The following is a 25,359-nucleotide window of genomic DNA, read 5'->3' on the forward strand; positions in this document are numbered from 1 at the left end:
TAGAAACCTAATCTACATGGCTCCATCGACGGAGCCATGTAGTCTAGACATACCCTGAGTGCAGGGAGATTGATCCTCTCTTCTGGCTATCAAGCCACCCCTCCAGCTAGTCCTCCTACTGGCTTGCCCCTTATGCCCCTCCCACATGTTGCCCATGCTCTGGAGTAACCTTTTTACAAATGAAGCTCTAAAAAAAGGGACTGAATGACCCATCCAAGCTGTGGATGTGTTCCGGAGGGATTTTCAAGCCAGCAAACTCACCAGTACTGCTAGGAACCTGATGGACTTTGAAGTTGCTGTATGTATGTGACTGACCATTTAACATCTCTCTTCTCACTCTTTATTTATTTTTTCTTTTATAATAACCCTTTAGTTTTACTCACTAACCAACTGGCTGATAGCGTGGTAGTTTGAGTGAGATCCAAACCTATAGTGTCCTGGTGAGAAGAACATTTAATACATGCAGGGCTGGATTAAGGTTTGGGCTAGCCGGGCAGCTGCCCGGGGTGCCAACCTATGGGAGGCACCTGACGGCAGCTCTAAGGTGCACAGTGCGCTGGGGAGCGGGGGTGCATATGCGCCATGCGCCCAGGGGCAGAGCCACGCATGCATCGCATGCCTGCTGCCCGGGGCGCAGGAATGGCTCAAGCTGGCCCTGTATACATGTGAGCAGAGTTTTAAAATAATTTCTCACTGTACTGGACCTAGGTGCTGACAGGGAGCCAAAGAACTGGAATACAATAAAGGGGAGTTGTGTTTGTGACTGATTGAGAAGACTAACTTCAGTGTTACTCCCAACACCAGTGAGTATCTGCTCTCACTTTTGCAGCCTGCTCTCACCTTGGTATTTCCAATAAAGGCTGTCTTAGGCAGCACTCAGTATCGCAAGATAAAAAAAAATATTTTTAAGATGGTTAAACAAATGTAGTTTGATAGCATTCTGTCTGGCAAGAAACCACTTATCAATAGTTGGGGTTGTGAAATCTTAATTTCCTTATTGTTCTTTCATTATAGTCCCCTTTTCCCTATTGTTTGTATGATCTCTGCCTGGTTCTTTAATTGTTTCTCTCTGCTGTATAATTAATTTTTGTTAGGTGTAAATCAATTAAGGTGATGGAATATAATACGTTAGAGAATTACATTACAATATGTTAGGATTGGTTAGTAAAATAATTGGTTACAGTATAGCTAAGCAGGACTCAAGTTTCATTATATAAACTGGAGTCTGCATTAGGGTCGTTGATGTAGTAGGTCAGGATTTACTGTCTTGGTATTCTGACCGGTCTCCTACTGTCAGTGATGATAACCAGAAGGCTGCATGCATGTGTGCTCAATGATGTGAGCCGTGTTGACTTATGCAATTAGTCAATACAGCAGACTCTGAGAGAGCTCCCAAAGACCACAAATCAGATAAGGCTCGAAAGCACCCAGCCAGGTTTATTGTTAAGGGAAGTACAATAATAGTTGGCAGTAGACTCTATGGAACCACTACGCATATGTTCTCCATAACAATAGACACAGCTCAATCAGTGGGAGGCTCCACTGCCCCCCGGCTGGACAAGACTATCCCTCAAGACACCACTTTATATACAGATACAAACAAGTTACACGTCACTCCTGACGTGTTAGGTTACTACCCTCTGACTCTACTTAGATACCACCCAGCACCCTGTACCTCATGGTTTGATTAGAACATCTGTATCCATCATGCCGTCATTTTAGACCCTTTCCTAAACCTGGGTCTGTATCTGTGGGGAGTGTGGGTACCAAGGTATTTTTTAATGAGCTGATGGTGCCATCCTTTTGGAATGTGCTTTCAACTTATGACCAATTACTGTTTTATAGTCGGTACCTAGCACCAATTAGTGTTCTACACCTGGGCATGTTACCAATTAGTGTTTTGCTCTCTCAGCCCGGTTTGTGCCAAGTTCTATGAGACCTCCCTCAAGAGAGCTGGCTTTTTTTTTTTTTTTCCCAGCTACTACCCCTAAATTTTTGGGTTAAAGAGAATCTTCAGCACCACCCCAGAGGAAGGGAGGAAAATGAGACACTCAGCTCTCTCCAGGTGCTGGGTGAGTCTGATTCACCTGTTCTCATAAGTGTAAGTGACACCCTCAGTGCAGAAAGAACTTCAGTCCAAGGGCAGGGAACCCATTCACTTGCTTTCTGTCAGGCTCTGCTCATCAGAGTGGCTTGTGGAGAACCCAGCAAGCCCTCTTCCCAGGCTTAAAATGAAACCTGAACCCAACTTCTTCACTAGCAGGAGGCAAGAAGCTCCCTGGAGCCCTTTGCACCTGCTCACATGCACCCTCCATAGCTGGCCACAGGCAGAAGCTCTGTTCCTGGCTGTCAAGCCAGGGAGCTGCTCCATAAATAATAGGAGCACTGCCTGATGCTGAACAAGCAGCAGAACAGTCAATGAGGCAGATCGATCAGCCACTGGAGAAGTGACAGCGTGAGAAAGGGTATAGGATCATGACCTGCAGACGATTCCTTTCCCTGCCTTACCCACAGAGAAAGAGAAGGGCTGTCCCTGCCCAATACAGAAAATACCTCAGGCTCCAAAGAAACTGTCTGCCACCTAGAGGAGAAAAGGGGGAATTTCCCCTGAATTGTCCCTAACTGCATCTTCACAGCATAAAAGCCCCTGATATGTTTGGGATTGTTCCTTTCTGCACATCCTGCCCTGCAATGAGCATCAGGACAGTTGTTAGCCCAATTGGTCATCATGGCTGCTAGAGGTAGCTTGGGGGCTCTGCCATATGGGAGGACCGATGCTGGCTGCTGTTGTCCAGTGTGTGGGAGAAGCAGTCCCTGCAGCAGGGAGCTGAGCTAGGAACTGGAGCTGTTCTGTGAGGGGCCAGATGTAGAACCCTATGCAGATACACAATTTATATCTGATCCATGGTGATAAAGCAGCTATCTGCAGCTACATGAAAGAGTCAGGGACTAGAACCCAGGGCTGCAGACATTAGGAGTGTTCTCACATTGCCACTGGAAGATTCTCCAGAGGTGACTTGGAGGAGTATTGTGGACCCAGGATGATAGTATCCTGCAGTTCAGATGAACATGTGTCCCACTTTAGCTGAAATCCTCCCTTTGTTAAGCCCTCTCCCAGATGTTCTGCCTTTTTTTGGAAAATGTGACCTCAGATGGCTAGAGCAAATGGGGGAAAATGCCCAGTTTTTCCCCCAAAAATGCACACACCCATTAGGGAGGGTGTAGGGATGGGCCAAGTGGAGGTAGGGCCAAGTGGCAACACCGGGTGCAGAGGTTCAGAGTCAGTGGGGGAGCAGGTAGCTCAGATGAGCTCCACGCACTATCCCACTTTCCATTTGGGAAATATGGTCACTCTATCTGCAGCCCTCTAGCCAAGTGCTCCTACTTCACCCCAAGGTTTGGCCCACAAAGTTTTCTGGGCAAGCACTCAGCCCTGAGCCTGTTACCATGCTGGATGTTGCCTTACCTCCTGATCTCTGACTCCAGCCTGACTTGGACACTGACTCCTGCCTCACAATTCTAACCTGGTACTATCTCCCCTCTCCATCCCCCACCTGACTCTTGTTGATGGAACCTGGCCTTGTGTTTCCTCTAACTCCAGTCCAGCAGCTTGTGTGTCTAGTGAGCAATCCTCAGCCCAGTTGTGATTGCCAGCTGCCTATGCCCTAGTCCCTTTCACCAGAACAGCAGGGGGTTACAGAGAGAGGAGAAGCTGACCCAAGTTGGAGCTCTCCTGAGGTGAGTGGGTTTTTATGAGATCTTGGGGGGGGGGGGGACACAACTAGAGAGCCATGTCTGAGTACCCATTGTGGTAGTTGAAATCCTGTATCTGGGGAAGTTTTATTAGGTCACCCCTTGTTTCCCCGAGTTTGACCCTGCCTTAAAAACTGATTTTGAAGGTGGCATTAGGGAAGTGAGATGTCGTTTATCAAAAGTGACAGGTCTAATCTATAAATTTACATGCTCAGCTCAGGACTGGGGAAAAAGAGATATCTATCAATTTCTCCCTGGCAGACTGCCACTAACACGTGCATTTGGCCAATTCCCTTGAGATGAATCCAGTCACCATCTGAGACTCTGGATGCATTTTGAGACCAGAGCAAGTGACAGGGAAATTAGGTGGGAGAGCCCTGGAAGGAAAAAAGCTTCTTAATTCCACTTCTTTCTCCACCCTAACCTTGCACACATTGCCCTGGGCAATTCTGCCAAGGAACGGGAAGGGTTCAACACAGCCCACAGTGCAAGAGAGTTCAGTTATCATTCCTCATGCGTATTGTACCTTTAAACACACTATCAAAGTGAGGATCAACAAGTGATAGTTGTAAAATCATTGCACTCTATTAGAAACTGGTTGCCCACACCATTGTCACTAGGTGTATATTTTCAAATAAATAGTAATAGTCATTAGTTTAAGCAGGGCCGATGTAAAAACAGTAGGTTGCTTGCTCCTTGCTAGCTCTGCAACAAAGAAATGTGCAACCTCTGACAGGCTAGGCTCTAAGCCCTATGTGCCTTCTGGTGATATTTGGCAGCTCTCCAGTAATGAATGACAGATCTATGAAGATGACACATTCACAAACACCCCTTTGAGTTAGTTGAATCATTAGCTCCATTTTATAGACAGAGGCCAAATTGGAGAGGTTAAGCCAAGTTTTCAAAAAGCAGGGAATTTGTGATGCCTTGCTTCTGGGTACCGAGCATGAAAGCCATGATGTCTGACTTTTCAGAGCTGCCGAGTACTTGCAGTTCAGTCCCCCTTGACTTCAGATCAAATTGTGGGTGCTCAGCATCTTTGAAAAATCAGACCCACAGTGACTCAAGTGAGGTGTCCCAAAATGAAGGCCACTTTTGAAAATGTGCCATGGAGAGCATTTCCCAAGGTCACAGCAGAGGCAAATTCCCCACTCCCTCCAAACACTCATTGCTATGCGGAGTTCCTGCCCTTGCTCCTTCCAGCCCAGGGTGTTATGGAGCAGTGGCTCTCAACCGAGTACATGTATCCCTGGGGTATGCATAGGTGTTGCAGGGTATTACTCTAGTTATTTGCCTGGTTTTAAACAGGCTACCTGAAACAGTGAAATCAGTACGAACTAAAATGTGCAGACAATGTCTTGTTTATATTGCTCTATAGATAGACAATACTCTGACTTATAAGTACAATGTTTATATTCCAGTTGATTTATTTTAAAATGATATGGTAATATAAGCAATATTTCAGTAATAGTGTGTGGTGACACTTTTGTATTTTTTGTCTGATTTTGTAAGCAACTCCTTTTTAAGTGTGGCTTGTCATTCGTGCCCTCAAGTTTCACCAAACTCCTGCAAGGGATACATTAGTTTGGAAAGATCAAGAGCCTCTGCAATAGATAATGGGACAGACACGATGGCTGTGAGGTCTTCCAGATGGGGGCACGATAGGCCACAGGGAAACAGCACCACCATTGAAGATTCCTCCAGCACCCATGAGCCCCACCCACAATAATCCCACCTCTACCATGTGTGCTGCCTCCATGTGATGCTCCCTGACAGAGTTTGCAGCAGCATATTGCTTTCTGCACCAGCTACTCTTGCTCTCTCTCTCCCCACCCCCCAAAAAGTCAGAGGAACTGAAGCTAATGAGATTGCTTCATCCAAGGGAACCAAATGAAATCACCGGGGGGGCTCAGACAGTGCAGCCAGGTTGCTTGTTAGAGGCCTCATAAATAAGAGCCAGTGGAGGCTGCAGGCACTGCAGGGCTTTATAGACCCATAAAATACCTCAAGCTGCTACTGATGCTGAAGGGGATGGGTGGGAAATCTAATTTCACAGGATTTAAAGCAGGTGAGAGAGATATAGATGTGTGTTTTAATAGTAATTAATGCCACCATTCGGGAACACTTAGACCCTGGGTTTGGACTCACTTCCAGGGGCCTGCTCAATAAATCACCAGGTGCTGCCTGCCTGCTGCACTCTCTGGGAGAGGTGCTGCCAAAGGAATAAACTTGGGCGTGGGAGGGAACAAAGTATGATAGAGCCCTATAGGTTGGGTTTCCAGCCCAGGGAGAACAAACAGGCCTCTTCTCAGTTGTGATGGAGACCTCCTTCCCCATTGTCTGTCTTTGTATTCTCTGTGGTGGGATGCAGATGGGTACTGCCACATTGATGTTACTGTAATCTGGTGAAAGGTGCTCACGAAGGTTGTTTGCCACCAAGACCTGGGAACATGGCAGACCTGAAGCAGGGCTAAGAACAAGCTGTTCCTACCAATAACAAGAGAAGATTTCTCTAGTAACCTCCCCGTTGTGATGGAGCCTGAAATTGCTTCTCTGCTACAAGGGAGGAGCCACACATTCACCAATTTATTACATTAGGATGAACAGTGTGCGGGAAAAATTACTTGAAACATTCTGAATCCTATGAGTGCCAGTGGAGGGGAGATGCAGGCTGCAGCTAATGCCACTTCATGACTTTCATATAGCACTTGAATGATACTGTGTCTATCCACAGGGCCTTCTGATGCTCAGGAGTTAGCAATGGATCAGATGGCCAAGGGACACACAACTAGCATAGACTCACTATATTTGATGTGTAACTGGTGCCCCAGTTCCTAGAGAAAAGCAGTTATTTGAAAGTCTCGGAATTCAGTTTTAAATATTAAATGTCTAGCTCTCCTGACTGCAGATAAAAGCTTGCACATGTAAATCAAGTGCACCCCGAGGGCTCAGCGGGCAAATAATAGAATACAACAGTCTCAATCTCATGATTTGTAAGCCCAATTCCATGATTTTTGTGGCCTGCCTCATGATTTTTTTAACATTTCAAGCTGACAACATTACCGAGGTGGCAGAAACTAATACCCAATTTCTTTCATCCATGTGAAGATGCACAGGCCAGGGACTCTCCTCTGGATGTGTCCTAGGCCTGACCATCCCCAAACCACTCAACAAGGGTATCACAGAGCTCCCAGCCCTTACTAAACAGAACCCTGTTGACTCCTGACTTTCACCTGTGGGAAGGACAAGTAAATCCCACATTAGAATCCTGACGGCAACACAGCAATGGATTTTACCTACTCGGTTGCTCTGAACCCGAAGGTAGGATATTGGTTACTGTGAGTATGTGGTGCCCTCTAGTGTCTCTGCATGTTTTAGCCAAATAAATGGCTCTGCAGAGACCCGCATGCAGGCATTGGCAGGTATTCGGATTGCCAAGTTTCGAACTGCACAAAACCAAACACTCTTGCCCTGTCCCCTACCTCATCCCTTCTCTGAGGCTTCACCCCTGCCCAGGCCCTTCTCTCAGGCATTGCTCCAGTTGGGGGTGTGGGCTTTTGAGTAGGTCTGGGAATGAGGGGATTGAGATGCTGGAGGAGGCTCAGGGTTGGGGCAGGGATTTGGAGGGTGGGGTGCAGGTTCCAAGAGGGAGTCTGGGTGTGGGAAGAGACTCCAGGCTGAGGCAGGGTATGTGGGATCCCAGTGACACTTACTGTGGCTCCCAGAAGCAGCATCCAGGTCTCTGTGGCCCATAGGCACAGGGAGGATCCACCTGCTACCCTTGTACTTGCAGGCACCGCCCCCACAGCTCCCATTGGTCATGGTTCCCAGCCAGTGGGAGCTGCCGAGCTGGTACTCAGGGCAGGGGCAGTGCACGCAGACTCCCTAAGCCTAGGGTCTATGTAAGCCTCAGGCCCCCACTTCACCCCTGGGCTCCCACTTCACCACCAGCCAGACTATTAATGGCCTAGCCATGGTCGGCAGTGCCAGCCAGAGCTGCCAGAGTCCCTTTTTGACCAGGCATTCTGATAAAAAACTGGCCATTTAGCAACCCTAGTTGGCACAGGTGGTGAAGCCTGTAGCTAGCATGGTGGCCACCAAGATATATGGGAAAGTTGTCTTCTTCCTGGCACATAAGGCCACCACACAGGAAGCTGTTGAGAAGGGCCTTGTGGTGTAGCAAGAAGGGGGGGCTCTAAGTCCCCCTAAAGCCCATGGAGAACTTGGGCATATGGGTGGGTTTTATCCTCTGTTCTGTCCTTTGCTCTCAGTGTTGCTCTTCCATCTTTCCTTTCCCTACCCCCACCTCCCTCACCTAGATGAGTGGGCAGGCCTCACTGCTGCTGTGTTTTATCAGGCAGGGTTCATGGAAGAGAGGGTGACAGTCATCACCAGGCTCAAGAGAAGGCCCGCCCCATGGGAAGATTCCTCCTGCCACTGTAAAAAGTAAAAAAGCACCCAAAATGTTCTTATAGCAAAACACTGGCTTTGCTATAGTTAAGGCTGAGTACTTCTTTCTGGTTAAATGGTGACAACTCTACGTGCTCTATTCAGTTGGCATTCCAAAGCCTCAAGGCTGGTTACTGGAGTTTTCCTAGTCAAGGCAGAAGTATTGAAGGAATTAAAATCCTTGTTGCAGGGATTTGCCAAGTCTGAGGAAAAGCAGAGACAATTCTGTGAGGAACTTTTTGGCAGTAGCTGTTTACATTACAGTAGCATCTCATGGCCCCCATCAGGATGGGGGTCATATTGTGCTGGTTGCTGCCCACATGCACATGAAGAGAGAGTTCAACCAACAGCAGGATATTCCAGGAACCTCCAAAGAACTGCGAGGAAGGTTAAACCTTCAGTAACTACCAAATATTTAACAAAGCATCATTCTGCCTATGTCTGATGTCTCTTACTGATCTGGAAGGAGATATCTGAAAGATGTTGTATCTAGGGATGTCAATGTGTACTCGACTATACGATTAACTGATAAACCTAAGATTATGGGTTAATCTTGTTGACTGCACACACTCCTCCTCTCCCCTCTCCCTCATTTTCTGCCTCTGTATCAGAGGCAGCAAGCTGGGGGGAGGAGCAGGAGCCAGTTAAAAGCCAGTTCTCCCCAGCACCAACTCCATAGTGCTGCCTCCTTCCCCTGCCCCCCACATTGATAAGGTAGCAGTGTGGGGGACACAGGAGGCTGCTATGAAGCAGCCTCTGCCCACGGCAAGCCCGGCCTCTGTTTGCAGGGTGCTCAGGCCGGCTGCAAACAGAGGCTGGGCATGCCATCAGCAGAGGCTGCTTCATGGCAGCAGCCCCTGTCTGCGAGGGGGTCCGAGCTCCCTGCAGACAGAGGCTGCTCTGCATCCCATGGAGCAGCCTCTATCCATGGGGTTCTTGGACCCCGCCCCCCCAGACAGGGGCTGTTGCCACCCTATGCTGCTGCCTCTGTATCAGAGGCAGCAGCATAGTGCGGCAGGCAGGCAGTTGGCACAAGAAGCTCGTTTTAAACTGGCTTCCCTTGCGGACTAGCTCCTCCTGCCACACCATGCTGCTGTCTCTGATACAGAGGCAGTAGTGTGAGGTGGCAGGGGGCTCACTGGCTACTGGCCTTGCCCCCAGGGGCTATCAAATAGTCACGTAACCACTAAGATTTCATGAGGTTACAGAACTATTCAGTTACCCAATATCTAACATCCCTGATTGTATTCTAATTACCTTGGAAATGTTGATGCTGGAAACATCCATTGACTCTGGAAATATATGAAGATATTTCCATTGTCTGTCACACTTGATTCAAGCCTAACATCTAAAGATTTATGTAAATACTTCATTTATTCTTCTCAGATAAAACAATGCTGGGTTCTGCATTGGCATCTGTCACCAATGCCACATTTCTGGCGAAAGGGTTTCAATTTGTATATATTTGAGGGGCAGCCAAGATCCTAAATCTTTTTAAAGGTTTCTTATGTACATAATAAATGGTTAATCTTAAAGAATAAGCACGTGCATTCATGTCTACCTTCCTCAACTAGCTAGTCTAAGAAAGTGATGGTAGAAGAAGGACTGAGTGTAGATGTCTGTGTGGATGTTTGAACATGAATATCTCAGACAGGGACAAATTCCCCAATATGAAGAGTAGGTCAAAACTGTTTATTTTCCAGTCTGAGCTCTAAGCCAATGATGGCTGTGCATCTTGAAAGCACTTGGTCTGCATAACACAGCATGTTCCCGGAAAAATGGATAATCACATGAACCTCTTGCTTTAGTATGTGTATTTGTATATTAATCTACAAGCCAGCATCAAGGAAAGAGATTTAGGGCTTGTCTAAAGGGGAAAATTAATTGGCATAGCTCTAACAATTATTTTGGAATATAGTGACTTTTATTGCAAAATAGCATCCACATGAAGCAGTTACACTAGCTTAGCTATAGCAGAAAAATTATGCTGGTCAGTTTCCCCTTGTAGACAAACCTTTATTCAGAGTAACTGTCAAAGCAATTTGCTACTTTATATAGCAGTGGTCCCCAATCATTTGAGGTTGCCGGGCGCCAGGGGGCGTGGCCGTTCGCCCGCCGGACGCCTGGGAGGGCGGGGCCCCCCCATAGCTGCATTCCGGGGCCGGCGCTCTCCCACAAGCGCCGCGCGCCCGGGGCCGGCGCTGGCACTCTCCCCCCCCCCCAAGCGCCGCGCGCCCGGGGCCGGCGCTCTCTCCCCCAAGCGCCGCGCGCCCGGGGCCGGCACTAGCACTTTTTCCCCCCCATGCGCCGCGGGGGGGTGAATCCGCGGCGCCCCCGGGGCCAGCGCTCACAGTGCGCCACGCGTCCGGGGCCGGCTCCAGCATCGCGCATGCGCCACGTGCCCGGGGCCAGGCCAGCCCTGAGCACTTGGCGGGCGCCAAGAAATGCCCCCGCGGGCACCATGGCACCCGCGGGCACCGTGTTGGGGACCACGGTTATATAGGCACAGTAGCACACTTTTGCTACTACATACACTCACACACGGCTATAAGAATAGAGAATAGTCAAGGGAAACAACGAGCATCCCAATGGAGATTGGAGTAGGTCCAAGGCTGAAGGGGAATTGATACTAGAGAAGGCTCAAGGACCTAGGACAGAAAGGAATTGGGACAAGGAGTTCCCAAAGAGTCAGTTTTAGCTCCACTACCATTAATGTAAGGACATGGAGCTGTTGAGCTGGCTGGGCCACGCGGAACATTGGCCTCTAATTCTCAACCTAGGCCTGATCTACACTAGAAGTTTAAGTCAAACTTAACCACGGTAGGCCGACCTCTAAACAATGAGACCTTAATTCAACCTGATCTCGTAGTGTAGACAAGAGGGTCACAGCAGCTTCCCTGTCCCTGAAGCCTGCTTTTAGAGTAGGGCACGCAATAGCTTACATGGAAAGAGTCAGGATTTGGTGCATCTCAGCTCACTTCCTAGGAAACCAGGAATCCCGAACCCATAAGCTGCCTTCACCATTGTTTCTAACTATTTTGATTGACAAACTTAGCAGGGAAGTCAGTGAAGGAGACAAAACTCGCTTAGAATTGTATGTTCTACCCACTGCTAATGCATTTTTGTACAGGAGAATGTTCAAAAGGTTTAAAAGTTGGTTGCTCTTCAGAGGATTTGGCTGGCCAGTTTAAAGGAAGCATTCAGACACACAATTTGAAATATCTCCTTGGCACCCACCTCCTGCTTAAGCCTACGGGCCATTTAAAAATGTTGAGCTTTTTTGTGAACTCTGCTAGTGGAGACAGATAAATCTGCAGCCTCCAGTACAGCAGTTCAGGATTCTGCAACAGGTTCAGCTAATCTAAGAAATGGAGGGTACTATTGAACTAATGATCCTAAATTCACTGACATCTCCTGTGCCTTATTTAGTTTTGTATTAAATTTAATTAATTGTATGCTGACCCAGCATATTTAATTTCCAATGTGCTGCAGAGATCTGTTATTAGAGGTTGTCAGGTGGAAGAAGCCAGTTTTTTGTTCATGAGTAGTGGCCAGTTGGGTTTTGGTACCTGGGGAAGCAGTTTGGGATAGTGGATAATCACAATTGCTGGTTGTCAAAATGATTAGCGGTGGAATATTTAACAATGTTGACAACAACACTTCTGTGGTTAGATTTCAAAGTTAGCACACCATTGCGAAGAATGGGGCAGTTCATATCCCTCTGTCTTTCTGGACTAGCTGCAGATACATATCACTGTATTAGTTCCATATAAGTCCCATTGGGAAGGTTTTATGTGCAACTATAAAGACTAGTAACTTGGTTTTTTTTAACCAGGCTTAGTTTCTGGAGCACAAATCTGCAGCAAAGTGTGGCCTGCAGCAAAATCCATACCTGCAGAATCATTGAATTCACAGGGCCATGATTTTATTGACTCTGAATACCACATAAAGCAGAGCTACTCAACACACAGCCCGCAGGCTGCATGCTCAGTGCAGTTTGGGTTTACGCAGGGCTTGACACGTGGCCTATGGGTGGGATCCTTTGAACATGGCCTCCACTGGGAACACACTCCACAACGGCGAGGTGTCTCGCAGGTGGGGTGAGCATTGAAAGATGCAAGCAGACAGGCTGGCTGGAACAGATGGGTACAGTGTGTCGGCATTACTAGCCCCCAGGGAAGAGGTGCTGAGGCATTGTGGGAAGTGGTGGCTGCTTAGCCTTGTGGGCAGAACCTGAGAGATGCTGACTGGCTCACACTGGCCACATTTGGGTCCAGCACTGCAGCCAGGCAGCCCTGCCTCCATCCTGCATAGAGCAATGGACTCCCACACGGGGATGTCAGTCTTGCTGGGAATCCAGGACAGGGCTCTCAGGCACCTGTCCTTTTTTGCCTCTCTTTTTCCGCCTTGACTTGCCCCGCTCGCTGCAGGTTGGAGCGCTCTGGCTTGGAAACTTTTCTTTTTACAGTAAAATCACTCCAAGAAACACACAACCTGAAGCTTCAAACTAAACACCCAAAACACTGGTATACAATTTTCTTTTTAATAAGATGCATTAAAAATGGCAACAAAGAAGAGACACTTGTTGATGAACACAGGGTTTTCAACCCTGTTTGGGTGATGGAATTTGCTTTTGCAAAGATAAATAGAAAACTAATGAGTCTTCTTTGTTAAAAGACTATCGCTTTGTTAAAGAAAACAAACCTACAACAGCACCATGAATCTTGTCACCCTGAGTTCAAAAACTTGACTCTACCTGACAGCAATTTTTATGAAAAACTAAGATACATTCCTTACTGGAAGGTTAGTAGTTAAATTCCTGGACTGTCATTGCTCATTAAAAGTGCTGTCATATGGGTAGAAATCGGGTAAATGTTGCATTTTATTAATATCAACAGAAGTGACTTAAATGGGGCCTGCGTGTTGTATAGTCTTGACTTAATCTTTGTATTCATACCCATCAGTGTGAAACAAGCTATGTGCATATATATTTGCATGTATATACAATCTCACGTAAGTTGCAGCCCGTGGCATGTGCTGTGAATATCATTGTGGCCCCCAGGGCTTCCAAAGTTGAGTAGCCCTGACATAAAGGATATTGAATCAGGGCAGCAGCACTTGTTCCAGGAATATCTGCCCTATTGGTTACTTCCTTTATGCTGTGACCTGTGTAATGAAGAGTTAGGCTGTGCCATGACAGAATGACCTCTATTCTTACCTACCGTGCCTCAGCACAATAGAAATTGTTATTAATCAAGCCCAAATCAAGTAGCAAGGGGGTGTGACCTCCCTCTGAGACTGGTGAGGAGGAACCTGTTCCATCCCCCTGGGCAGAGCCAGACAAGCTACCCTCACCCCACCAGAAGCAGCAGGATGGAACAAGACGCATAAAAGGTGGGCCATCCAACTCGGGCTAGAGTGGTGAAGAAGACATGCATCTACATGCTGCTGGAATGAGAGCCTGAAGGGAACGGCAGCAGTTCTGAGGATTCAAAGGCACTTCCAGTCAATGAGAATGCCAAGGAGCTGCTAGGATGGCCACTAGCAGTGTACCCCAGGTCATACACAGGTACACAATGAGGGGGTCATAGGAAGTAGTCCAAGGAAACCAGACTAGAGTTCAACTGAATGGCCAGAGCCCTAGTCCGTGTTTTTCCCCACTGACCTGTGGTGGAGCCCTCTGCTATTGTTAGAGTCCTGGGTTGGGACCCCATGGAGTAGGTGAGCCGAAGTCCCTGAGGCTGCCAACCCCACCTTAGGCTAAGAGAGAGGCCTGCATTTGTCTGCTATCTACCCATATCTGAACATCAAGTAAGACAGTGTTTGGTGCTCCACTCCACCTGGGGTTGGGGGAGACTAAGGCCCCTAGACTGGTGCTTTGCCCCACCTAGTCTGAGTCCTGAACTACTTACTGTTTGGCCCTGCATAGAGGGTCGTAGCCTCAGAGTTTGCTACTTTCCCAGTAGACGTTGCCTCGACAGAGGTACAACAGCAAGGGTGTTTGCCTTGTTTCAAAACTGATGGGGATGGATGGTCACAATTCCCTACACCAAATCCTTTATACTAGGCTATAGTACAAAAGTGTCAAACATTCAACTCACTTGATATTGTCTCTCTGGTCAAAATTACTTTTTGATTTTACAGACTCTAATATCTTATTTTAAAGGTAAACTTTCAAGGCTTCATTAGTGCAAAGAAAATCTTAGAATATGAAGGAAGTATAAATTGATGCAGCACAATCTTCCTGAGTCTGCAGGCAGCCTAAAGCATGAGTCTTAGGCATGTCTAGACTGCAGGGTTATCTTGGAAAAAGATATGCAAATTGTGAACTGCAATTTGTGTATCTTTTTCTGCTTTTGGGGGGAGAGAGGCTTTTCCGAAATTTGGCCCATCTACATGGGGCCAAATTTTGGAAAAACTGCCTCTTTTAGAACATCCCTTATTCCTCATACAATGAGGAATACAGGGATGTTGAAAGAATGTATCCGCTTTTTCAGAAACTGTTCCGAAAAAGTGGATGCGTTACCTCTGGTATACCGGAAAAGTTCTGCAGTGTAGACATAGCCCTAGAGATATGATCTTCCCCACCCATGCAAAAATTCATTAGGATGTTGATTCTAAAGCCTAAGCATAGCATTTTAAATGTCAGCATTAACTATCTCATTGGTGATCATTTTAGCAAATGGAACAGTGAAGAGATAGAATAAGGCACACAAGGAGTGCAAACTGGGAGTTGCTAAAAGTAGAAAAAAATGAAGAAAAGGCGAGAGCAAAAAGATAGGACAGAAATGGATTCATAGATTTTAAATCCAAAAGATGCCGCCATTATCATCTAGTCTTAACTTTCTGCATTATACCAGCCATAGAATATCACCAGTAATTCTCGCATCAAGATGATAACTTCTGATTGAATGAGATCGTATTCTTTTACAAAGACATTACACCTTGATTTAAAGACTTTCAGTGATGAATAATCCATCATGTACTTTGTCATTTATATGATTAATTATCCTCACTGTTAGAAATTGATAGCTTATTTTTGAAAATTGTCTAGCTTCAGCATTGTCACTGAGTCTTTCTGTCCTTTTCTCTGCTAGAGCAAAGAACTGTCTTCTTTTCAGACATCTTTCTCCCATGTAGATATTGAAGGATTGTGATCAAGTCATCTTTTAAGCATATCTTGACTAGACTAATATATTGAGCTTCTTAAATCCTTCACAGTAAGACAATTTAAATAAAGAAAGGAGAGGGAAAAAAGAACAACAAAGAGCAGCAATGGCAAGTATCCTGAAGATGAAACAGCTTTCAAGATCAATACTGAATGTGACAAAGTATGAACAAATAACAATGTGTTTAGTTAGTAGATGAAAGTCACATTTAACCCTTGATGTTTCTGCAAACGTGTAGCAGCAGTCAAAAAAGCAAATAGAATGTTAAGAATCATTACAAAAAGGGATAGAAAATAAGACAGAGAATATTTTATTGCCTCTATATAAACCATGGTACACCCTCATCTTGAATACTGCGTACAGATGTGGTCGCCTCATCTCAAAAAAAGATAGACTGGTATTGGAAAAAGTTGATAAAGGGTGTTAGAAAAAAACCCTGCCCCCCCAGTAAAAAGTTTGGCCAGGCCGCTCTTGCTATAATGGGCTGCAGTACTCCTTGGGAGAAACCGGCCGCACCCTTCCTGCATACCATTGCCTTTAGAAAAAGGGAAGGTGTGAAAAGGGGAAAACAGCCTCAGACTCTCCCACCAGTCACTTTGGCGTGAGAATTGCGGGGCTTACCTGGTCGCATGAAACCTGCACAGTTTTGGCCCAACCCCTGGGACACAGACCCCCCCACTTAGTGACCGTTGGGCCATATATGGTAATATGCAAGCGCAGGAAAGCGATGTGCAGATTTGGGAATAAATACCCATCGCACAGTTCGCTCAAGGAGGTCTTCACAACACACGTACCACCATGCTTGTGCCTTCCCGTATACTTCAAAGCACTGCTGGCCTGATCAACTGACCAGCCACCTCCCCCAACTCTCGGGCATAACCAAGGGCTTCACAACCGAACCAATATCTTTGAAATGTTCCGTGTGCTGTGTAAGTTGGTATGTATGATTTGATTTTCTTTGTTGTATAAGCTTAGTGTTGTAGTTATTTTGGGTAGTACATAGAGTTTCTAGTTATTATTGTTATTAATTAGTGTAGCTGGATATTTTTAGAATAGAGACTATTCCCCTTGCCATTCCCATCTTTATATTTCTGACACGTTTAACTAGAAATCGTGCAATAAATATAATAAATACTGTAAATTCATTATTAACACGGTCTATTAAAAATCTTAGAATAATTACTATAAATTCATCACTGTTATAAATAAATATCTTTTATTTGCTGAAACGGTCCACCTGGTTCTATCCTTCCCCCCTTGGGTACGCATCATCGGACCTGTGATTCTTGTGACAAAGGGCAACAAAAATTATTAGGGGTTTGGAGCCGGTCCCATGTGAAGAGAGATTAAAAAGACTGGGACTTAGAATAGAGGAGACTAAAGGGGAGATATGCTAGAAGTCTATAAAATCATGACTACTATGGAAAAAGTGAATACGGAAAAGTTATTTACTTATTCTCACAACATAAGAACATAATACCAAATGATATTAATAGGCAACAGATTCAAAATAAACAAAAGGAAGTTCTTCCCTCAGCGCTCACTCAACCTGTGGAACTCCTTGCCAGAAAATGTGGTGAAGATTAGAACTTTAACACGGTTTAAAGAAAGAGTTAGGGTATGTCTACACTACAAAGTAGTGTAACTTTGCAAGAGCTCTCCCGCAGGGTTTTCTGGATGCGGACAGCCCTCCTAAGGGCCTCCCGGCTGGCAGCCATGCGGGGCTGTGCGTACTGGCTAGCCAGGCGGGCAGTCTCCGCCATCCAGCCTGGCAGGAAAGCCTCCCCCTTCCTCTCACATAAATTGTGGAGCACATAGCACCCTGCCACCATGTGCGGAATATTGTGCTGGGAGAGGTCGAAGCGGGTGAGGAGGCATCTAAATTGTGCTTTCAGTCGGCCAAAGGCCCCCTCAGTCACAATGTGGGCCCTGCTGAGCCTGGCATTGAAGGCCTGCTGGGAGGAGTTAAGGTGTCCCATGTAGGGCTTCATCAGCCAGGGCTGTAGGGGGTAGGCCCAGCGTGCAGGGAAGAAAGTCCCAGCGTGCAGCCTCTGGCACACGGAGGAGTTGCGGTGCACCCGCGTGTCGTGTGCCTTGCCAGACCAACCCAGATTGATGTCCGTGAACTGGCCCCGGTGGTCAGACACGGCCTGCAGAATCATGGAGAAGTACCCCTTTCTGTTGATGTAGAGGGAGGCCTGGTGGTCCAGGGCATGGATGGGGGATGTGCGTCCCATCGATTGCCTCCCTCCCCCCCGCCGCAGTTGGGGAAGCCCAGGGCACCGAACCCCTAGATGACCATGTGCAGGTCAGTGAGGCAGATGACTCTGCGGAGCAGCACACTGTTGATGGCCTTGACAACCTGCAGAGAGACACACAAAACCAAGGGTCACTGGGGCACCCGGGTGGCTGGGAGTGTTCATTCCCTGCCACTGCCCCGCGCCCCACTCCCAGGAGCAACCCCCACTGCAATCCTGGCCACCGTGGGCGGTCTGTAGCATGGTTGGGACAGACTGAACCCTCCCGGGGAGGGCACTTACACCACCTCCCCCCCCATTTTCCCTGGGGCAGCCCATGTCCTCCTTGCAGCCCCCCCTCCTAGTCCAGTGGTCGGTGAGTGCCATACCTGCACCACTCTGACGGTGGATCTCCCCACGCTGAACTGGTTGCCGACAGATCGGTAGCTATCTGGCGTGGAGAGCTTCCAGAGGTGATGGCCACCCGCTTGTGGAGGGGAATGGTGGGCTTCATGCGTGTGTCCTGTCACCGCAGAGCTTGAGGAAGGTGTCCGTCTTCATCCTGAAGTTCTGGGTCCTCTGTTGGTCTCCCCAGCACTCCAGGATGATGTGGTCCCACCAGTCACTGCTGGTGTCCAGACGCCAGATGCAGCAGGGATCTGGCTTAATCCTACCGGGATATAAAATATATCAGAAGGATAGAGCAGGCCATGTGGGTGGCAGAGTGGCACTGTATGTGAAAGATAATGTAGAATCAAATGAAATAAAAATATTAAATGAATCAACATGTTCAATAGAATCGTTATGGATACTAATTCCATGCTCCAATAATAAGAAATTAGCAGTAGGGATATATTATTCACCACCTGACCAGGACAGCGATACTGACATTGAAATGCTGAGGGAGATTAGAGAGGCTACCAAAATAAAGAACTCTATAATAATGGGGGATTTTAATTATCCTCATATTGACTGGGTACATGTCACCTCAGGAAGAGAAGCAGAGATACAATTTCTCAATGGCTTAAATGACTGCTTCTTGGAGCAGCTGATACAGGAACCCACAAGAGGAGAGGCAATTCTCGATTAGTCCTGAGTAGAGCACAGGATCAGGTGCAGGAGATAACCATTACGGGACCAGTTGGGAATAATGACCATAATATAACAACATTCAACATTCCTGTCGTGGGAAGAACACCTCAGCAGTCCAGCACCCTGGCATTTAATTTCAAAAAGAGGAATTACAAGAAAATGAGGAGGTTAGTTAAACAGAAATTAAAAGGCACAGTGACTAGAGCCAAATCCCTGCAAGCTGCATGGAAACTTTTTAAAGACACCATAATAGAGGCCCAACTTAAATGTATACCCCAAAATAAAAAACATAGCAAGAGACCTAAAAAGGAGTCCCCGTGGCTTAACCACCATGCAAAAGAAGCAGTGAGGGACAAAAAGGGATCTTTTAAGAAGTGGAAGTCCAATCCCAGTGTGATAAATAGAAAGGAAAATAAACACTGCCAAATCAAGTGTAAAAATGTAATAAGAAAAGCAAAAAAAGACTTTGAGGAACAGCTAGCCAAAAACTCAAAAAGAAATAACAAAATGTTTTTAAAGTACATTAGAAGCAGGAAGCCTGCTAAAAAACCTGTGGGTCCCCTAGACGATCGAGATATAAAAGTAGCAATCAAAGACGATAAAGCCATTGCGGAGAAACTAAATGATTTCTTTGCTTCAGTCTTCATGGCTGAGGACGTTAGGGAGATTCCCAAATCTGCACTGTCCTTTGTGGGTGATGAATCTGAGGAACTATCCGGGATTGAAGTGTCATTAGAGGAGGTTTCAGAACAAATAGAAAAACTTACTGTCAACAAATCTCCGGAACCGGATGGCATTCATCCAAGTGTTCTAAAAAAACTCAAATGAGAAATTGCCGAACTATTATCTGTGGTTTGTAACCTATCTTTTATATTGGCTTCCGTACCTAATGACTGGAAGGTAGCTAACGTGACACCAATATTTAAAAAGGGCTCTAGAGGCGATCCTGACAATTACACACCGGTAAGTCTAACATCAGTACCGGGCAAATTAGTCGAAACAATAGTAAAGAATAAAATTGTGAGGCATGTAGAAGAACATAATTTGTTGGACAAAAGGCAACATGGTTTCTGTAAAGGGAAATCCTGTCTTACTAGAGTTCTTTGAAGGGGTTAATAAACATGCGGACAAGGGGGATCCAGTAGATATAGTATACTTAGATTTTCAGAAAGCCTTTGACAAGGTCCTTCACCAACGGCTCTTGTGTAAATTACATGGCCATGGGATAAGAGGGAAGGTCCTTTCTTGGATTGAGAACTGGTTAAAAGACAGGAAACAAAGGGTAGGAATAAATGGTAAATTTTCAGAATAGAGAGGGGTTGTCCCCCAAGGGTCAGTCCTGGGACCAATCCTGTTCAATTTATTCATAAATGATCTGGAGAAAGGGATAAGCAGTGAGGTGGTAAAGTTTGCAGATGATACCAAACTGTTTAGGATAGTCAAGACAGAAGGAGACTGTGAGGCACTCCAAAAAGATCTCACCAAAGTGAATGATTAGGCAACAAAATGGCAAATGAAATTTAATGTGGATAAGTGTAAAGTAATGCACATCGGGAAAAATAACCCCAACTATACGTACAGTATGATGGGGGCTAATTTGGCTATGACAAATCAGGAAAGAGATCTTGGAGTTATTGTGGACAGTTCCCTGAAAACTTCCACACAGTGTGCAACGGTGGTCAAAAAGGCAAATAGGATGCTAGGAATTATTAAGAAAGGGATAGAAAATAAGATACAGAATATCTTACTGCCCGTGTATAAAACTATGGTACGCCCACATCTTGAATATTATGTACAAATGTGGTCTCCTCACCTCAAAAAAGATATTTCGGCCTTGGAAAGGGTTCAGAAAAGGGCAACTAAAATGATTAGGGGTTTAGAACGAGTCCCATATGAAGAGAGGTTAAAACGACTGGGACTTTTCAGTTGAGAAAAGAGGAGACTGAGGAGGGATATGATAGAAGTATATAAAATCATGAGTGGTGTGGAGAGGGTGAATAAAGAAAAGTTATTTATTAGTTCCCATAATAGAAGAACTAGAGGACACCAAATGAAGTTAATGGGTAGCAGGTTTAAAACTAATAAAAGTAAGGTCTTCTTCATGTAGTCAACCTGTGGAACTCCTTGCCAGAGGAGGCTGTGAAGGCTAGGACTATAACAGAGTTTAAAGATAAGCTAGATAATTTCATGGAGGTTAGGTCCATAAAAGGCTATTAGCCAGGGGATAGAAATGGTGTCCCTGGCCTCTGTTTGTCAGAGGCTGGAGAAGGATGGCAGGAGACAAATCGCTTGATCATTGTTTTTGGTCCACCCTCCCTGGGGCACCTGGTGTTGGCCACTTGGCAGACAGGCTACTGGGCTAGATGGACCTTTGGTCTGACCCAGTACAGCCGTTCTTATGTTCTCGGGCATATTGGCGTCCGGGCGCCGCTTCTCCAGGGCCTCCAGAGGGGGCAGGGGGAGGTCCAGGGGGCTGGCCTGCAGCAGAAGATGCCAGGCAGCCTCCAGAAATTGCCGCCAGGCTTGCAGCAAGACGTTCAACATGCGTACCAGAGTGCCCAGGGGCGGCTCTGGCTCCATGGTGCCGAGTGCTGTGGTGTCCCAAATGAGAGCGACCAAATCAGACGGAGAGGAAAACGCATGACGGATCATGTGAGGATTACCTGTTGTGTTCCCTCCCTATGGGGCATCTGGTATTGGCCACTGCCAGCAGACAGGATACTGGGCTAGATGGACTGTTGGTAGTCTGACCCAGTATGGCCGATCTTATGTTCTTAGTGATGCCCATGGGAGTTTCCCAGTAGACTGAGGGAGTATGTAAGAGCTGCCTCTAACTAGAAATTGAATACAGCCCTCTTCAAAGGAGGTTGACACTGACACCTTTGCTGTAATGTCTTCCTACAGCAATAATAAGGGGAGGTGATGGGGATATTTTTTTCTCCAACGGCCAAAGCCCATTCTGTGGGTCCTAGCATTCTCTACAGGGAAAACTGATCATTATTACTTTTTCTATTGCAATAGTGCCTACGAATGATGGGTACAGCCCCTAAAGTCTGGGAAAAGATTTCTTGTTTGGGTTTAAAAGTCACCGTCAAGATCAGCGCAAAGTTGGGGGATTGTATACACGAGCTTTATCAAGACAGGGCGGATCGCAAACCATTTGGCTTGGAAAAGCCCCGCTTTCCTTGCCGTTGTGGGCCTCGGCGGGGCAGGTGCCTGGGACGCGAGGAGCCCCGGGCGGGGTTGCTTTGCTGTACGTGTCCCCAGCGAGGGAGGAGGCGGGCAGCGCCGACGATGGAGGCGAACCGGAGCGTGACACCTAATCTCCGGGAGGCGTGAATAAAGGGCCCCAGCAGGCGGGGCTGCAGGTGCACCAGGACCAGGAAGCGGTAGCGCTCCGGAAAGCCCGCCCGCCCGCAGCGGGAGCAGGTGAGCGACGGACTGGAGCGCGGGGGCTCCGGGCCGCGGGGAGTCCGGGCCGGGCGGGGGGCGCCTGTGATAGGGACGTGGCTCCGGCAGGACGCGTCCCCTTTAAGCTGCTGCCAAGGCGCGGCGCGTGTGTGGGCGGGGCCGAGCGCTGGGGCGGGAGAGGAAGTGGACTCGGCGGCTTCAGACTGGTCCCGGGCTGCAGCCCCTCGCGCTCCATGGGGTGTCCCGGCTGCGCTGTCCGAGCCGGGCCGGGATCCCACGCTGCGTGACTGACCCCAGCTCGGTGCTTCTCTGCTTCCGCCCTCTGACATGAACAGGACGCAGCTGAAGCGCTCTGGGATCCTCAGGATGGCTCTGAGCGGCTCCTCTGACCCGCTGCTGCAGCAGGAGGAAGGGGGCAGCGGCAGCAAGGAGACCCCCTTCATGTTGAAGGCTGTCCAGATCGCCTTGGTTGTCTCGCTCTACTGGTTCGTCTCCATCACCATGGTCTTCCTCAACAAGTACCTGCTGGATAGCCCCTCACTACACCTCGACACCCCGCTCTTTGTCACCTTCTATCAGTGTGCTGTCACTGTTGTCTTCTGCAAGGGCCTCAGCCTGCTGGCCTCCTGCTGCCCACCAGGCCACCTGGACTTTCCCTCCATCCGCATGGACCTCAAGGTGTCCCGCAGCATCCTGCCCCTCTCTGTGATCTTCATCGGCATGATCACCTTCAACAACCTGTGCCTCAAATACGTTGGTGTGGCCTTCTACAACGTGGGGCGCTCCCTCACCACTGTCTTCAATGTCATTCTCTCCTACTTGCTCCTCAAACAAACCACCTCCCTCTATGCCCTGATAGCATGTGGGATCATTATAGGTGAGTAAACCTTGTGGAGTCTAGTTATACCCGTGTGACCAGTTTGATCATCTTCTCAGAACTGGATGAATTTCCAAGGTGACCTTCAAAGGAAAAATAGTTGAGTTTATACCTTTCCTTCTGTCCTCCATCCCCTACTCCAATTCAGGGTGGAGAAAAAGAGCCTGGGAGGTTTTTGAGTGTTTGTATTGTGGTTTTTGTTTTTGTTTTGTGTTTTGTTTGTTTTTCCTGTAAATTGTGTCCTACCCCTTTTTTAACTTTAGAAATTTGATTCCTCTCTAGGCTGGAAGAGTCTTCAGTGACTGGAAAAGTAGAGAAATAATGATAACCCTAAAGCCAACAAAATGAAAACTGAGCAACTGATAATATTTTTAGTTTAGGGATGTAAAATTTTGATTAATTGGATAATCAAATAGTCGATGCAATTTGCTTCAACTATTCGATTAGTTAATAAGGGCGCTTCCACCTTTGAAGTGTAGCAAAAGCCCCAGGGGCTGTCCCCTGCTGACCCCCGTGCTCCTCACGGCATTTCAAAGTGTCAGTGCTGCATGGAGCCTGGGGTCAGCTGGGGACTCTCCAACTGAAATCGGCTCCATGTGGCGCTGCTGCTTTGAAATGACCCCCGGCTGCCTCTAGGATGTTGACTATCCGATAAGCATTTGCTTATCAGATAGTCAGCTAATCATTCAGATCCCTATTTTTGTTCTTGGGGAGTTTTCAGTTCTTAGGAGGTTTTTAATGGTTATCTTATTCCAATGACTAATTAAACATTTTGTGAGACCTCATAAAATAACATATCCTAAAACAAAACCAGTGAAGACAAGATTTGACTTTTCTGAGATTGTTTTTGCTTTTTGTTTAGAATATTTGCAAAGAAGGGATGGAGGAGAACCTTAACTTTGATGCTGCATTCAGGTCATCTTCCTCCATATAAGGTGGAGCTGGGCGAGAGTAACAAACCCATTTAAAAAGCAACTGTCAATAGATTGTTTTTAATGGAGTGTGTGGGGTCTCTGGTGTCTGTAATACCCTGATTTGTAACTAATTTTGTCTGGTCGCAGGTGGATTCTGGCTGGGCATAGACCAGGAGGGAGCAGAGGGCACTCTGTCATGGGCCGGCATATTCTTTGGGATCCTGGCAAGTCTCTGTGTCTCGCTTAATGCCATCTACACCAAGAAAGTGCTGCCTGCTGTGGATGGCAGCATCTGGCGCCTGACCTTCTACAACAATTTGAACGCCTGTGTCCTATTCTTGCCCTTCATGTTGCTGCTTGGCGAGTTTCGCACCCTCTACCACTTTGACAAGCTGGGGAACCCTGTTTTCTGGGGCATGATGACCCTGGGTGGCGTGTTTGGTTTTGCAATTGGTTACGTGACAGGACTCCAGATCAAGTTCACCAGCCCACTTACCCACAATGTGTCTGGGACAGCCAAGGCCTGTGCTCAGACAGTGCTGGCTGTCGGCTACTATGAGGAAACCAAAAGCTTCCTGTGGTGGACAAGCAACATGATGGTTCTAGGAGGCTCCTTTGCCTATACATGGGTGAAAGGGCTGGAGATGAAGAAGACACAGGTAGAATCCATTCCAAAAACAGATGAGAAAAATGAGACTGGCGTCTAGACCAGCTGTAATCTGCACATCTGCTACTGTGCCTATGAAATGGAGCTTCAGTGGGAAAAGAAGAACCTTCAGGCAGGAAAACACTCAACTACACACTGCATACGAAGGGGTGTTGGCAGTGATGCCAAAGATGCTCTGTGTATACAGTTTGTTTACTAAAATTGTGAGGGAGGGGAGGAACATGCTATTTCCATTGAATTTCACAGTTTCTTGAATAAGGAGGGGCTTTTGTTGATGGGGACAAGGGTGTACTGGGAGACCTTTTGTCAGTACTGGGGCTTTTTTAAACTGCTGCTGCTATCTACATAACATATGTACACCAAGGTGCTGGTGATGAAGAGGGAAAAGGGCATAAGATGTACAAGTCTGGAGACTGATGGCTACTTCTAAAGTAGCCATTAATTTAGCCTTAAATGTAGGGAGGGGCAAGTAGCCAGACTTTCCAGGCTACCCCTGCCTCATATTATAAATAAAGTTAAGATTTTGTCACAGTTATTGTTAATAAAAGCCACAGGCAGGTCATGGGCAATAAACACAAAATTATGGAAACCCATGACCCATCTGTGACTTTTTTACTAAAAAAAAAGGGGGTGTGTGTGTGTGAAGGAAGCCTTGGGGTGGGGGGGATGAGAGCACAAGTGCTGTTGCAGGAAGGGAGGATAGGGTAGCTGATAGCTGTGGCTCTGCTACTCTGGGCTGAGGCAGAAAATGTCATGGAAGTCTTCAGAAGTCATGGAATCTGTGACTTTT

General features: G+C 47.0%; 1 protein-coding gene across 2 annotated transcripts; it reads left to right on the forward strand.

Annotated features, from left to right (window-relative positions):
* Positions 1-21,991: 21,991 nt before the first annotated feature.
* On the forward strand, positions 21,992-24,884 carry SLC35C1 (solute carrier family 35 member C1). Of its 2 annotated transcripts, XM_075927557.1 has the most exons (3): positions 21,992-22,129; positions 22,447-22,988; positions 24,050-24,884. In XM_075927557.1, exons 2-3 carry the CDS (start codon positions 22,478-22,480, stop codon positions 24,607-24,609), a joined length of 1,071 nt encoding a protein of 356 aa, XP_075783672.1. In that variant the 5' UTR covers positions 21,992-22,129; positions 22,447-22,477; the 3' UTR covers positions 24,610-24,884. The 2 variants fall into 2 exon arrangements, with proteins under 2 accessions (XP_075783672.1, XP_006124561.2); XM_006124499.4 differs by lacking the exon at positions 21,992-22,129 and having other exon boundaries at positions 22,174-22,988.
* The last annotated feature ends 475 nt before the right edge of the window (positions 24,885-25,359 follow it).

The sequence above is a fragment of the Pelodiscus sinensis genome, chromosome 4 (genome assembly GCF_049634645.1).
Source record: "Pelodiscus sinensis isolate JC-2024 chromosome 4, ASM4963464v1, whole genome shotgun sequence".
Taxonomy (NCBI): domain Eukaryota; kingdom Metazoa; phylum Chordata; order Testudines; family Trionychidae; genus Pelodiscus; species Pelodiscus sinensis.